At 52.8% G+C, this 15,890-nt stretch overlaps 1 protein-coding gene across 50 annotated transcripts in view; it reads right to left on the bottom strand.

Annotated features, from left to right (window-relative positions):
* TNS1 (tensin 1) overlaps nt 1–15,890 on the bottom strand; it is a 241,793-nt gene that overhangs the window by 10,822 nt on the left and 215,081 nt on the right. For all 50 annotated transcript variants that reach the window (XM_078328472.1, XM_078328470.1, XM_078328468.1 and 47 more), the window contains 7 exons: nt 11,762–11,960; nt 7,375–8,444; nt 4,611–4,697; nt 3,422–3,553; nt 2,980–3,072; nt 2,147–2,224; nt 35–106 (listed from right to left, as the gene is read on the bottom strand). In XM_078328472.1, coding sequence (XP_078184598.1) covers nt 35–106; nt 2,147–2,224; nt 2,980–3,072; nt 3,422–3,553; nt 4,611–4,697; nt 7,375–8,444; nt 11,762–11,960 — 1,731 coding nt within the window. The remainder of the gene's footprint in view (nt 1–34; nt 107–2,146; nt 2,225–2,979; nt 3,073–3,421; nt 3,554–4,610; nt 4,698–7,374; nt 8,445–11,761; nt 11,961–15,890) is intronic.

Raw genomic sequence — 15,890 nt, forward strand, 5'->3', positions numbered from 1 at the left:
CTGGGCATGGGTCCAGTTTCAGGGGACCACTCACCTGCCCCTTGCTTCAGCAGGTCTGCAGTTGAGCTGGCAGGGCCAGAGCTATCTTTCGATTCATCTGTGGGGTCTGAGACAAAAATTCAGTTGGAATTAGAAGCACAAGTTTGGCCGGGCTGAAGGGGAGCTCTGCAAGTATTGATACAAGGGACGCTGCTTTTCATACCAGGCCCTGGCAGTTAGGCTCAGTCTGAACGTTTGATGATTGCTCTAAGCAGCCAGCACACTGGTTGAGAGCTCTGGAGTCCAGCATCACTGGGCTCAAACCCTCACACCAGCACGTACTAAGCATCTATAAAACAATGACAATGATCATGGTACACACGTCACTGGGTTTTTGAGAGACTCTGTGTACAGCTTAGCCAGTACTTAACATAATGCAAGCCTTCAAGTGGTAACTGGTATTGCTGTTACTGTTTTGCATTGATATCTCTTTGTGTAGGTCAATAAATGCCCTAATTCCCTTAATTCATTAAACCATTGATCCAGCATAACTCTAATTTCAATATTAATAAGAATTGAATGATGGGCATATTAGCTTGATTTAACTCACAATGTGTGCATTTGTCAAAACATCACATGGTACATGGTATATAATTTTTTTTTTTTTTGAGACAGGATCCCACTCTGTCACCCAGGCTGGAGTACAGTGGTGTGATCACAGCTCACTGCAGCCTCAAACTCCCAGGCTCTAGCAGATTCTCCCACATTAGTCTCCAGAGTAGCTGGGGCTACAGGCATGAGCCACCATTTTTTTAAGAAAGAGTCATTTTTAAACTCTTTTGTAGAAACAGGGATGTCTGATGTCATCCAGGCTGGTCTTGAACTCCTCATTTCAATAAGCAGTCACTTCCTGACTGCTCTGCAGCAGTCCTTCTACCTCAGTCTCCCAAAATTCTGAAATTATAGGCGTGAGCCACCATGCCCAGCCAGTATTTGCATGTTTAACAAGTTCCCGGGAGATGCTGACGCTGCTGATCTAGGCCCATACTTTGATATAATCTAAATATTAAACCGTTTTTCAATTGCTGAACTACTGTCGTACATTCCACAGGACTATAATTCAATTCATGTCTGAATTATGTCATTGGTTAATAGTGCTATTTCAGTTGTATTTGAACTTATAAACTAATAGTGTTGGTCAGTTATCATTAATAATTCAATGAACTGAATTCGATAAATAGAAAATGTGGAAAAATACTGGAGATGTAATGTGTGGGCATAACCCCAGGAGCTCCAAGAAGGACTAGGAAAAATCCCAGGGTCACATCCTGGGGGCGCTTCTGAAGTTCCCATTGTTGAACAAAGAGAGTGGAGAGAAGGCAGCCCAGCTCCCAGTTCTGAGGCCTTGCACCGGGTGTGAGGCATAATGGCCCTCCGGTGGGCCCCGTGTTGCTGAGGGCTGGCAGTAGAGGCCTATGCTGGGAGGAGTTCTAGGTGCTCACCTGCCGAACTCCAGGGCTGGCACACCTCCATGAGAGAAGCGAAACACCCCTTCCCCAGCCCTACCATCTCACTCAAATTCTCACCCGGAATGTCCTCATGCTCTTGGAGTCCCTTCCAACTTCCCACTATCAGAAGAGGACTTGCTTTTCCCTAACAGTTCAGCATCCCCTCGGTCAGGGATCACCCTCCCAGCACATAGATTAGAAACTCCAGTGACATCTAGGCGCTGTCTTCCCTTTCCTGAGGCTGCTCTCTCCTTTCCATCCAGACCAAGCCCCCAACACCTCAGTCTGCCTCCCTGCTCTCTTCCCCGGATGCCCGTATCATCCTCCAGGACATGTCTCCTGTCCCCTACTTCTGTCTCCTGTCATCCCTGGGATGACATGTGGTCTGAGGATTCTGTATGAATTTCTTAAAGCCTCCAGAGGATTTTCCTGGACAATCTGGCATGTCCATTTATGTGTGTTCCTGAAGTTAAGCTTTTTCATAATTTTTTTCTTTTTTAATAGTAAAAAAAAGGAAAGTAGTTTTGAGTTTCTCCAGATGGGCAAAATGACATGTGTCCTCCAGCCCTGGCTCATGTCCGGAGTGGCTGGCAGCACCAAGACATGATAGGAGCCAGCTCAAGGGTGTGGGTGGTGAGCCAGGAGTCTCACGTTCCTACCTCGGTTTGGAATGACCAGCTTGCAAGGCAGGGCCAATGGGATGATGGAGTGCTGGTAGACCAGGGCAGACAGAGATCCTGTGGGGAGGGAGATGGCATGTCAGAGGCAGCATACTGGAAGCCAGGGGGAAAACCTCCACCTCCACCCTTACCCCATACATACAATCTTCCACTTCTTTGTTACCTCTATTTCAACCACCAACAAAGCTGAAAAGTCACCCCCTCTTGTTTCACAAGATCCAACAGAGAAGATTCCCAAGGCTCACTGCAGCAGTCATAAAGTTACATAACAAGTTTCCTTTCTAGAAAGTTCCTCCTAACATCTCTCCTAACTCGCCCCAGTTCCTGGGGCTCCTCTGAGAACAGGGCAGAAGGATCAGAGAATTGTGAGATCCAATCCCAGCTCAGTCACTTCTCACCTGCGGGTTTTCAGCTAAGTGTGACTTTGATGACCCTCATTTCCTCACGTGTAAAATAGGGAGGATAACCCCTACCAAACACGAAGGCTGTGAGGCCAGATGTGATATAAGGTGCTTAGGCAGTGACATTCACATGGGAGGTGGTCAATTAAGGCAGTGGGTACTCGAATTATTACTCCAGTTATAATGATATAATGTCCCAGCTGGGCAGGACAAATACAGAACACAGTTTGGCAGAGTTTGGAGCCACCCTGCATAGGGAGGGAAGCCCCATTCATTTTCTCTGCTGAATTTATGACAAGGGTAACTGGCAGAGCCTGTGAGAAAGAACTTGGGGTCAGACCCCTGGAGGAACCCAGGATAGGGCCAAGAATCAGGACAGACTGTAGAGACGGGGGCAGGGGGACAGCTCACCGAAATTCGGCTCGTTAGGGCAGCCCTTGAGCTTGACTCCTCTGGGGCCGGTCTCTATCAGAAAATGCCTGACCAGCTCATGGGTGATGTCTCCTGGGACAAAGAGAAAGAAATGAGGCTCAGTCCCTTCCCATGGCTTCCTCCCACCACCTCCCAAGACTGCTTTGAAACCTCTGCAGCGTGTGGGGCCAGGATGCGAGAAATGGCCGAAGAGAGAACATGGCTGGAGCCCACAGACTGCAGAGCCCACTGCTGCTCTCCCGCCCCTCAGGAAGCACACGGCAGGCACCCAAATGTCCTGCTTTCCCGTCTCTGACCCAACCATCGCCAAGCCCAAGACTCGCTCTTCTGAGGAGTCTGATGGGGGTTAGACATCCTGGGTCCCTTTTAGTGACTATAAAGGTCACCTGGTCCTGGGCCCCATTCTGGGAGATGAGGTTACCTTTTTTATTCTGCTGCATGATGGTTGGAGGTGGTGAAGACACCTTCATGGCCAGCCCATAGGCGCCTCGGAAGGAGTGACTGTCACGGATGATGAAGGCCCCTGGCTCCTGGTCCTTGAGGAGTGCAATGGCTGCATGGGGAAGGGACGAGGAGAGAAGAGGAAGCAAGACATTGGTGGCATTAGTTTTACTTAAGTTGCATTGGGCCTATCAACCTTCATTCTTTCTTAGGTGAGATGATATTCTTTAAAGTTAGAACTTAACTATTCTTAAGTATCTTCCTGTACTCAGGTTGGCAAACTCATTCTGTTGGGATTTTTGGTTTGTTTTTGTGAGACCAGGCCTCACTCTGTCACTCAAGCTGGCGTGCAATAGCACAATCATGGCTCACTGCAGCTTTGACCTCCTGGGCTCGAGTAATCCTCCTGCCTCAGCTTCTTGAGTAGCTGGGACCACAGGCCACTGTTCAGCATGCACCATTAGGCCTGAATAATTCTTTTCTTTTTGTTTTTTGTAGATTCAGTATCTCGCTATATTGCCCTGGCTGGTCTTGAACTCCTGGCCCCAGGTGATCCCCTGCCTTGGCCTTGCAAAGTGCTGGGATTACAGGTGTGTGCCATGACACCCGGCTAGCAAACACACTCTGTAAATGGCCAGAGAGTAAATATTTCAGGCTTTTCAGGCCATGCAGCCTCTGCTGCAGCCACTCCACTGTGCCACTGCAGCAGGACGGCAGCACAGACAGGAAGCAAGCCAGCAGGTGTGGGTGCGTCCCAACAAAGCTTCATTTACAAAAGCAGGCAGCATCCAGATTTGACCCAGGGGCTGTCGCTGCCGACCCTGTCCCATACCCACACACGCTTCCCCTGAGAATCACTCCCACATTCCCAACTTTATTCTCTCTGTAAAATGCAAAAACCTCCCACATCAGGCAGACAGAGAGCAAAGGTTTCATATTATCTTGGCAGACCTTAAGAATCCTTCCAAGAGGTGTCTACATCCACTGCTTCTGCGGTTCCACACTTCACTGGAAGAAGTGCTTCATATTGTGCAACTTCAACCCCAGCCCCCTCTGTGATGACCCCCTACTACAAAGAGGAGTGAATTTGCCTCTGTTCCTTGCCCCAGGAAGACACAGCAGGCCTCAGCCAGCTACGACCTCTGATGGACAAAGAGCCCCACACTCACCCTGCTCCCTGGAGATCTCAGGTTTGTACCAATACTTAGAAGTGTCCTGGACAAACTTCACTTTAGCCCGTGTCTCCGGGCTGTTGTCTAAAGCAGGAGAAGAATACAAAGTGTTATGGGTTACTTTGTGTTCACCAAAATATACATCAAAGTCCTGACCCCCAGTGCCTGTGAATTTGACCTTATTTAGAATTAGGGTCTTTGCAGATTAAGATGAGGTCATGTAGGATTAGGGTGGGCCTTAATCCAGGATGCCTGCAGGCCTGGTGTTCTTACAAGGAGAGGAGACAGACGCTCGGGGAGAGACCATGGAAGGAGCAGGCAGAGACTGGGGTGACATGTCTACAAGCCAAGGGACATCAACGATGCTGGCAGCCACAAGAAACTGGGAGAGAGGCCTGGGAAAGATTCTCCCCAGAGCCTCAGGAAGGAGCCAACCTCGCCAACACCTTGATTCTGGACTTCTAGACTCCAGAACTGTGGGAGAACACATTTCGGTCATTTTTAAGCCACAAAGCACATGGTCCTTTGTTATGGCAGCCCCAGGAAACTGACATCAAAAGCTGATGTCCTCGCACACTGTGAGAGCACAGTGGAAGGAACCTTCAACCTCTTCATCCATCCCTACCCCCTGCCAGCCATCTGGGTGGCTGAGCTGCCTCCTAGGGGAGGGGCTGGCACTGCATTCTCACAGAGCCTACCAAAACCTTCCTCTACCCTATGTCCCCCTTTCCCTAGAAGACTGTGACTAAACCCTTCCCACAGGTTCTCTCCTATGGGCTAAAACACTTGCTTCTAGAACCTTTCTCCACAGGTTCAGTTTCTCAACTTCAGCATACGCACCATGAAGATGAGGACAGAAAGATCCATTTCTGCGCCCTTTTCCCCAGGCCCCTCCTCACTTCCCACAGGGAAAAGCTGTGTTCTGCATCACACGGGTCAAACAATCACTTCCCTTTGATTCAAACAGGTGATGGCGGGCCTAGAATCTACAGGCCATCTATGCACGTCAGGCACCCCACTCCTCAGGCAGGCAGCACCCCACACACGCCCATGCCCAGACTCTTTGCAGACCTTGGGAACTGGTCATAGAACATTAGATTATTAGATTCTGGAGGGAGCTGAGACAGGACAGAATCCAACTGCCTAATTTTACAAATAAGGAGAAATTCAGAGATGAGAAGTGACTTTCCCAAGTCACACAGATGGTGCGTGTGGGAAGAGGCCCCAGCAACCAGTGTAGCACCAGCTAAACGTATCTTCCTGTCTAAGCATCAGGAAGTGCGGCCCTCACTCTCAACCTCTTCCTTCAGCTTTTGGCATCAAAGAAAACAAAAAAACATAGTGGATAAGGAATAGGAAAAGATGAGGATTCCACATTTTTCCTCTCCTGCCTTCAGAAACAGAAGCCGGCACTAAAGATGCTATCAAGTTAAGAGAGCGGATCCGGAGACACAGGTTGTGTCTCCAGGGCTTAGTCAATTTCAGCCTTTGATTGACACTCCCTTATGCTTCTGGGATCTGTCTCTGGGCGAGAGTGAGGGGAGAGGTCAGTTCCCTTTCCTGGCAGCTGTGTGCTGAAGAAAGTCTCTGGGTTAGGCAGCTGGGTCGTGCAACTGCTGCAAGCTGCCATTCTCTGTCCGAAGCCCCAGGCCCCACTGCTGCGAGGCCTGTTTAATGAGCTGTCAGAGGCGGCTGCAGTCCCACGTGCCTTCCTGTGTTGACTCCAAAGGCTATTTTAAGCAGAGAAGATGGTGGGAAACAGGAAGCATCCCAACTACTAGAAGTTTTGCATCCTTCAAGGAGAGGGGCTGGGAACCAGATGTCCCTGGTGGGCGGCAGGAAACAGGGGGTGCAGGGTCATTCTAGGTGTCCCAGCTTGGCAGGCTCAGGGCAGGGCCTGAGAGTGATACAGGGAGAATCTGGACAGCTGGGGCCCAAAACATTCTAAATCACCTCAAATGTCAAGGCCCCAGGGCCACTGTGCACACAGTCAAGTTTGAGCTTGGCCTTTGTGTTTAGACAATGAGCTCTCTTAAGTGGAGGCAAATGTGGCAAGCTCTGGCCATGGGCAAAGAATTCACTGCACAAACCTGCATGAGCTTCAGTAGAGCTGGGTCTATTAGGAGTGATGTGGCACCATGGGGCTGACAAAGGTATGGGGTTCCAGGTTTGGAAGGCAGGTTTTCAAGGTCATGCTAAATAACAATGACCCCCACGATACGGACACATGATAAAGACAACTCCAGTGATGCTTGAAGAGCATTTGTTTTGGGGTGGCGTGGCCTGGATTAGAAACCTGGCTCTGCCGTTTCTTGACTGAGTGATACTAGATAAGTAACAGAGCCTCTAAGCCTCAGTTTGTAAACCAGGGTTAATAATATTAATACCTACTTGACCAAGTGGCCAAGAAGCTTAAATGAGATACTACTTAGCTCAGAGCCTGGCACACAGTATGTGCTCAACAAGTGGTAATGGCTATGAGGGTAATGATAATCATAGCAGTAATACTATTCATCATTATTATTTTTATCATCCTCATCTGTATTGGCATCCTCATCTCAGCATCCACAACCACAGCACACTTACTGTGAGGACACCTCCGACTCTCCTTCTATAGATAAAGAAACTAAGTCCCAGAACTCAGCGATTCACCCCAGGTCTTCTGCCAAGGAAATGTCAGAACAAAGACTGGGATAGGTATCTTCACCCTTGTACTTACTTCATCAGCGGGAGGGTGGAAATGGAAGGAGGAGAGACCCACCTGGCATGGAATACTTGGAGAAGTCGGGCAGAGTGTGGGAGAAGGAGACGGTGCTGCCCCCACTGGGACTGGACATGCCGCTGGCAACAGGTGAAGACACCTTCCCGTTGATGGTGGCATAGTTAGGGAGGCTGCCTGCCCGGTCTCCCACCGACATCCTTCGCTTCTCTGGCAAGGCTGGTGTTGGGCTCCCTTGCCGGAAGGCTGATGAGTCCGGCGACGGGGAGGCGGTGGGGCTGCTCAGGCCAGGGTAGTAGGCAGGGGTAACGGGGAAGGAGGGCGTGGAAGGAGCCTGGTAGCCAGAGGCACTGCTCTGCCGGGACAGTGTGGGTCTCCGGTCCTCAGGGATGGAGTAGCCACCATAGGCCACATGCCTGTCCAAGCAGGGGCTGCCGGGAACCACAGATCCAGACCCTCCCAGGTGCCGGCCCAGGTTGGGGCTTCCAGGACTGGCTATCGCATTGCCATGGAGACCAGAGGCCAGATTGCCTTGGTGAGCCCCAGGGTGCCGGCCCAGGCTGGGACTCCCTGGGGTGGTGGCCACATTGTTGTGGAGGCCAGAAACCTGTTGGGTCCCAGCTGGGTGCCGACCCAGGCTGGGGCTCCCCGGGGTGGTCGGGGCACTGCTCTGGGGGCTGGAGACCGTGCTACCTTGGAAGCCAGTGCCTGGTGGACCCATCACCTGGCGATGGCTCAAACTGGGACTGCTGGGGGCAGCCATGCTGGGGTTGATGGCCCGGCGGCCAAAGCCAGGACTGGGGGGAGTGTTGGTGCCCACTGTTCTGTGGCGTGCCTGAGGGCTCCCAGGCACTGTGTGGACACCAGCCACGCTGAACTGAGCTGGGGCCTGGCTTTCCGGAGAGGAGCTGAATTGCTGCAGTGAGTAGTCAGGGCTGCTGTAGCTGCTGCCCACAGTCGGGAGGGGAGAAGATCTCTGGTAGTTTCTCTGGGCGGATGGGCTGGGCTGTCCCAGGCTGCTGGAGCGGAAGCCAGACTCCAATAAAGGCTGAGTGGGCGTCCAGGGACCCTGGTCGCTGCCCTCTCCTGATGGGAAACTCCCCACGGAAGTACTGTAGAGAGATGGCAGGTTAAGATGCCAGCGGACAGCACTGAATGAAGGATGGATTTACAGCGGGCTCTGAGCCCTCCCTCCCACCACAAACGACAGGGAGAATGGCTCCACCGGCAGTACGGCGGGACGTCAGGGCTCTATACTTTACCTTACAGAAACATCAGAAGAAACTGAGGCTCAGGGAGGTTAAGCAGCAGGCTTCGGACCACACTGCCTATCAAAGACCAGGGTTTCAACTAATCTGCATCTGATTCCAAAGCCTACCGCTTCCCTACTGCACCATGCTCACCCCTGAGCCATGTCAAAGTGAAGAGACCTCTCCTGTGGAAACTGGAGGTGGCTGTCATGTGGTAGCCTCCAGCATCACAGAAATTCCCACTGGAGGCCAGGCACGGTGGCTCATGCCTGTAATCTTTGGGAGGCCAAGGCAGGAGGATCACCTGAGGTCAGGAGTTCAAAACCAGCCTGACCAACATGGTGAAATCCTGTCTCTGCTAAAAATACAAAAATTAGCCGGGCATGGTGGCACACACCTATAATCCTAGCTACTCGAGAGGCTGAGGCAGGAGAATCGCTTGATCCCAGGAGGCGGAGATTGCAGTTAGCTGAGATTGCACCACTGTACTTCAGCCTGGGCAACAGAGCGAGACTCTGTCTCAAAAAAGAAAAACCAAAACACAGAAATTCCCACTGGAGTTTCCTGGCTCCTGTTCCTACCGGGGGTAGCCCTGCCTTGACTCAGTTTCCTCAAGTGTGATATTATCATCCTTGAACGTTGGCTGAGAGTGCTAGAATTGGGCCTTCACTCCTGGGTGTCTCCACAAAAGCAAAGATAAGGAATCACAAGGTGGGGGACTCACATCAGGGGATTTCAGTTCATCGTAAGGTCTTTTCTCCAGCCACTGCGGATGTGGCCAGCAATGGAGAAAGCTGCCTTGCGTGGTAATGAGGCTCCTGTCATTAGGAGCATTTAAGCAGAGGCTGACAGACCTATGGGCCTGAAAGTTGTAGAGGGAATTTCCTGCACTGGGAAGTTAGATGAGATGAGCTCAGAGATCACTCCCATTTTTGACTCTGAAAAAATTCAGTTCAGAGGACTATCCCTGGGGTAATTGCCACAATCAAAGCTTCCCTTGTAAAATAAGTGTAGGTCCACATGGAGTGACCTATGAGAGCACAGCAGTACAATGTGATGGATGGCCAGTGAGTTGGAAAATCTGGATTTTGCTTGTTAAAGTTTTTCCATGTGAACATGAGGGGCTGGATTAGGTGACCCTGACTCCTTCCAGATCCGAACTTCCATCCATTTATAGCAAGAGAAACAAAGGCTGACAGGGACCTTGCATAAACCAGTAGCTGTAGGGAGGTAGCAGGCAGGCTGTGCACCAGGCGCCCCCAGAGGGAGGGGTCCTTACTTAGCCAATGGGCCAAAACCTGGAACCGCAGGCCGGAAGGACCTTGTGGCAGGCCAGCCCCTGCTGGGCCAGGTTGGATAAGCTCAGGTTCACGTGGTGACATGAGCTTTTAGTAGGGGGTATGCTCTTGGAACAAGAGCCAAGGGCAAGGAGAAGGTCAGGGGCCAGGCTAGGACAAAGTCTACCTTGCATCCCAGAAGGGGCCAGAGCAGAGAGCCACCTCCTGGCATAATCCAGAATAAACTGGATTCTGAAGAGTGGGAGCCAGAGCCAGGCTGAGCAGGGCGGGAGAAGGAGACAGTAAAATGGAGTTCTGGAAGGTTAATCCTGGAGGAGAAAGGCCAGCTTCCTGCAAAGGGCCAATGCCTCAGCAGGAGGGATTTGAGCGAGAAAGAGCGAAAAACTTCCTAATGCCAGAGCTCACTGAGCATCAACAATGGGTGGCTGGGGCAACTTAGGAACATCCCCTTTCCTTTAACATGGGAAGTGCAACCCTCTGCCAGAGTCAGGCCTCCTAGCAATGCAGCCTGCTGCCCTGCTGACAGGCTGGGGAGGGGGGCTGCTTGGCTTAGAATCCACAAGACAGTTGTCTCTGCTCATCTGTTCCCCCACTCCTTCCATGGTACCCCGACTTGCAGGGGAGGCTTAGCACTGAGCCAATATAGGCTGTGCCACAACCTGGCCCCACCGGGCCTGGGGAAATGTCAGGGGAATTTGCAGGCCCTGTGTCATCCCAGACTAGGGAGAGCAGTGGGCACGGCACAGAAGGGATGGTCAGGCAGAGTCTCCCCTCCTGGGCGCTATGTAGGCCAGCCGGGTCTTCCTCCTTTGCCTGGCTTCTTTCCTATGCTGTCATCCCATCTCTGTGTCCCCTCCACCTTCACCCCCACTACTCCAGTCCAGCAGCTCCTTGCTGCACCCCTCCACTGAGCCTGTGAGCAGGGAAGCAAGGACTGTCCACCCACTCTGCCCACTTCTGGGCTTTCATCTCTGTATGATGCACTCAGATATATGGATGCCAGCCGTCCATCCACTGAGGCACCTCCTAATGGCAGGCCGCAAGCCCTCAGCCCCACGCTCCCAACACAGCCACAGCCCAGTCCTCTGTCCCTGCTGAGCTGTCTTTCTGGAATGCCCTCTCTCTCCTTCTTCATCTTTCAACATCCTGCTAGCTCCTCTGGACCCTCCACAAATGCCTCCAACCCTCAGAAATCCTCCCTGCACCCCAAGCCAGAAAGAATGGCCCCTTGTTCTGAGCTCCAAGCCCTTCACTCATGTGTGGGCTTCGGGCCCATCTGACTCTCATCCTGTGTGGGATGGCACCTTGACGCAGGTCTGGGGTAGAGGATAGAGACGTGGGCTCTGGGACCACACGCTTCCTCCTGAATCTGATTTCTGCCACTGCTCAGCTGTGGGACCTCGAGCAAGCTACTGCACCTTTATGCCTCAGTTTCCTCTTCTGAAAAGTGGGAACAATAATAGTGCTCACCTCCTATGATTGCTGCGAGAATTAAATAACTGTATAAAGCACTTAGGAAAGTGCCTGGTACCGAGGATGAGTCCACTGCATAAGTCATTACTGTTGGTAGATTTTCAACTCGGAGAAGGACTTTGCCGCATTAACCGTGGTACCCCTCACTCCTCCCGGCACAGTTTTGGATGGGTGGAATTGAATGTCACCTGGGAATCACAGGTAACTGCCCCGGGCTCCCCACAGAATTCAGCACTCAGGACATGTGCCCTCAATGCACCTTGATGACGTGGTTTACAAGATGCCCCCATCTGGGTGTGATTTCTGCCTGTTCACACCATAGGCAACAGATCCAGGAGGCCTCACCCATCCCATCCTAGTCCCAGGCCTGGATTCTCATCCCCCACCCACTGCCCCTTCCCGGCTTACCTGTCAGCACTGAGGATGGGGCTGCTGGTGGAGAGGGGGCTGGGGGAGACAAAGGAGCCACCCAGGGTCCCATTCCTCAGGGGTGTCTCGTGGCCATAGGCCTGGGCGGCTGGGGAGCTAAAGCTCTTAGGCTCAGAATCCTGAGCTCGAGGCCCAGCCACGGCCGTCCGCGCCACAGATTCGACATAGCTCCGGGGCTCTGGAAGGGACAAGGGGACAGAGACTCTGAGCACAGATCCACAGATCCCACCCAACCAGCCCTGGATGGAACCCAGCCTCCCGGACACCAGCCTGGGAACACAGGAATAGCCCCCAAAAGAGACCAAGGACTCCTGCCTGCCCTGACACACCTGCCCTGCAGCTACCTTTCACCAGGGCCTTGCTTAGAAGAGGGGACCCTGAAATGGACCCCAGGCTCCGCCTCAGAACATGGCCATCAGGGACTCTTCCCTCCAAGGACTAGGAGTCTGTCCATAGCTGGCAACCCCCTTTGGCTGCTCTCTTTCTTCGATGATCTTGCTACTCAGCATTCAGGCCCTTCTAGGTTCTCCTGGTGCTACTAGAGTCTGGGGCCCTACGGCAGGCCCAGAGGTCCATTCCCACCTTGCCTGTCTTCCAGGACAGCGCCAGAGTTCATGTGAGCTCCATCCCATGCCCAGAATCCAGAAACAGCCTTGGCCACCTTGCAACGGGCCTGTACTGGTGAGTCACACCCTGCAGGGCTGCTGTGGACTCACCAGCCCCTTCGATGCCAAGACACACCCACCCCTCTCTGCCTGACACACTCAGCATTCCTCCAGAGACTGGCGTCAGGGAATCCCATTCCCAGGTGGAACTCAGCATTCCATCACCCACCTCTGGCATTCCTGTAGCACCAAGCAGTTTACAGAGGATCTCAATATACATGGCCCTACCTGGTGTTCCAAATAGCCTAAGAGGAAGGGGTGGGGGAAAAGTGCTAGAAAAGACCATTTTACAGATGAAGATGCTGAGGCCCAGCAAGGGAAATGACAAGGTCACAGACGGCCCCACTTGACTCCCGGTCCAGCACCTGCCCGCTTCCTCCACGGCCTCTGAGGCCAGCCTCTAAACACACTCCATTTGAAACAGGAAGAACCAGCAGAACTCTCTTGTTTACCAAGTTACCCAGGGCCACGATTGGGGAGGGATGTCATTCCCACCACCTCCAAACCCAGCCCTGTCCTTTTCTTACCCAGGAGGAAACTGGCCTGAGTACAAAGCCATACTGCCCACAACTGAGGAATCCACTGAAATCAGCATGAGAAACTGAAGAACCAGAGTCTGTGCAGCCCTCAGGAGGCCAGGCCCCTGCAGCCCCTGCTGGTCAAGACTGTGATGCTCAGAGCTGGAGAAAAGCCCCCTCCTCCAGGTCCCTCATGGGTGACAGGCCCAAGGTCTAGCTGGCTGACATGCAAACTTCCTCCCTTAAGCCCACAGAAAACCAGGGTGCTAGCAGGGTGTTTCCAGGGCTTGCTGCATAGGGGCACAGCCTCCAGGGAGATGCTCCTGGGGTAGCCCTCAGGTCTGACATCCTACACCCAGGCCAGAGGCCTCTCTGGACACCGGAAGAGGATGGTCGCTCGCTCAGCACAGGACGCTTTACAGAGCAGGTCCCGGAGGCTGTAACAGGGTCTGCAAACAGCTCCAGCCACAGCCTCCCCACTTGTCTTTTGTCCCCACGCAGAGCTCCCTCTACCCGACAACGACAGTGAACAAGGTTGAGGCAGTTTGTCTGCAAAGAGGCAGGCACAGGCGGTCTATTCCAGGTACCAGGCACAGGGTGATGTAGAACCAGCCACCTAGGCACCCAACGCTGGAATCCATGCAGGCAATACCAGCAAGGCCTCCTGGAAAGCCTTCCTCAACCAGTCCAGGCCACCCACCCACCTCACAGAAGGCCCAGGCCAAATTCACACCAGAGGCATGGATTCTGCGCCACCCAAGTATGAGGCTCTGCTGGAACCAGAAGACAATGCGGAGATCCCCTGACCAGGGCCAGCACACATTTTTGTAAAGACTCAATAGTCAATATCTTAAGCTGGTGGGTCAGGCTGCTACTGTTGCAACTACACACCTCTGCTGTGGTGGTGTGAAAGCTTACATAGACTATAGGACAGTGAATGGGTGTGGCTGGGTTGCAATCAAACTTTCTTTACCAAAATAGTCAGTGGGCGGGATGTGACCGGCTGTCACAGTGTGCCGACCCCTGATCTAACCTGTCTCCTCAGCCCAGAGAGGTAGAGCCATGTGCCCAGGATACATGGATGCTTAGTGGCACTGAACACTAGCACCAGAGTCTCCAGACTCACAAGCTGGCTCTGGGTGGCCTAGACAGGGTCTATAGGCTCACAGGACACCCAGAGCTGGCTCTATCCAGCACTCCAGCCCATCAGCCAGAGAAGAGCCAACTCCATGGGGCTATTCCTAATGATCAAAAGAGCAAACAATTATACAGGAAACGTAGGACTGGGGGGATATAAGTACCTTACCCAGGTCACAGCTAGCAAGGGGCAGAGTCGGCCTAGGAACCCAGGCAATCTGGCCCCAATCTGCCCTTAACCATTGCAAATGCAACCCTCTGCAAGTCAGGGAGCCAGTAGTTTCAGTGTTTTTAGTCTTGGGAAATTGGTAACCCAGCTTGGGAGAAGGGACCCTCAGAGGGAGCCTCACCCACAGCCATGCAAATGACACCCAAGAGTGAACGAGAGTTCACTCTCCCCTCCAGTCCCTTGCCACCCTAGGTCACTCTCTGAAAACTCTTCCCGGACCCTTCCAGGCACTCACCATGGCTTCACCTGGGTCCCCACAGTTCTCGGCACCCCTTCTCTCCCACCCAGGGAGAGGAAGCCACTCTTTGGCTGTCTAAGGGCTTCCAGAGCTGCCTAGCTGATCTGCATGCTGAGTCCTCACACAGCACCTAGTACACAGCAGACCTTGATCGACATGTGCCCCACAAAGTCACAGAAGCATTATCCTTACACTCCAGCCCCATCCAGAGGCACACAGTAAGACCCCAGCAAAACGCACACATCCATTTTTCTCACTCTCTGAAGTTCAAGTTGAAACCCACATGAATGACACTGTGAAGGTCTGTGTTCTCCAATCCATTGATATCACTCCTAATCTACTCTCTACCCTGATCTGCATCACTGGACTAGCTTTTATTTACTATGTCATCCAAACCCCCTTACTCTCTGGCTCAGGATGGGTTTGGCCTTCAGAAGGTCTGGTATGAATGAGAGGGAGGGAGAGAGAAGGGCAAGGTGCCAGTGGCTGCATCCCCTACCTACCTCCCTCTAGCCACACTCTGGTCAGCAGCCCTGCCCTCCAGCTCCCTCCTAATTCCTTAAGGCCTGGGAAGATGGCTCCTTGCTCCTGTTAGGGAGAACTCCAGGTGCTTTCCCATCCCTCGTTGGTCTGCCCAGACCTTTTAAGGGTCCATCAGCTGTCCTAGCTTGCTCCATTGGAATGAACCATCAGTTTCCCACCAGGCCCCTAACCCACATATTGGGTAAGCAACACACATTGCCCTACACCCCACCCCTTTAAAGAAGTACAACTTCTAGCAACAGTAAAACTGAGATAAAATGGGCCACACCACCCTGTCCTACAGTCAGGACACAGCCAAGCCTGGAACCCATGGCTTACTTGCCATTACACAGGCTGGGTGTCTACTAACTGCTTCTGGCCTAAATGTGGCACCTGAGTCGCAGCCTGAGAGTCTGAGGGTAAGACTGCATGGAGGACCCATGAGACAGCATATCAGAAACCCTGAGATGGCTCAATAGATGGCCAACTTCTTAAGGCAACAGTCCCATTGGCTTTTCAGCTCCTAAACTGCAGAACACCAGAGGAGTTCTCAAGAGACTAGGAGTCTGAACTTGGGGAACAGGACGGCTGGCCCAGGGAGAAGCAGCAGCATCCACTCCCACCACAGTGTCGGAAACAACCCTTGTGCATTGGGTGGCCAACCTAGCCCAGGTCACTGAGACCCAGTCCCACCTGGCCCTGCCCTCACCGAGCCCCCACCTGCCTTTCTCCCTCCCAGCGAATGCTCTTCCTTGGTCAGCTGGTCTGCCCTCTGACTGCCACCCCAACCTGCCCCCCT

The sequence above is a fragment of the Callithrix jacchus genome, chromosome 6 (assembly GCF_049354715.1).
Source record: "Callithrix jacchus isolate 240 chromosome 6, calJac240_pri, whole genome shotgun sequence".
In the NCBI taxonomy this organism is placed as follows: domain Eukaryota; kingdom Metazoa; phylum Chordata; class Mammalia; order Primates; family Cebidae; genus Callithrix; species Callithrix jacchus.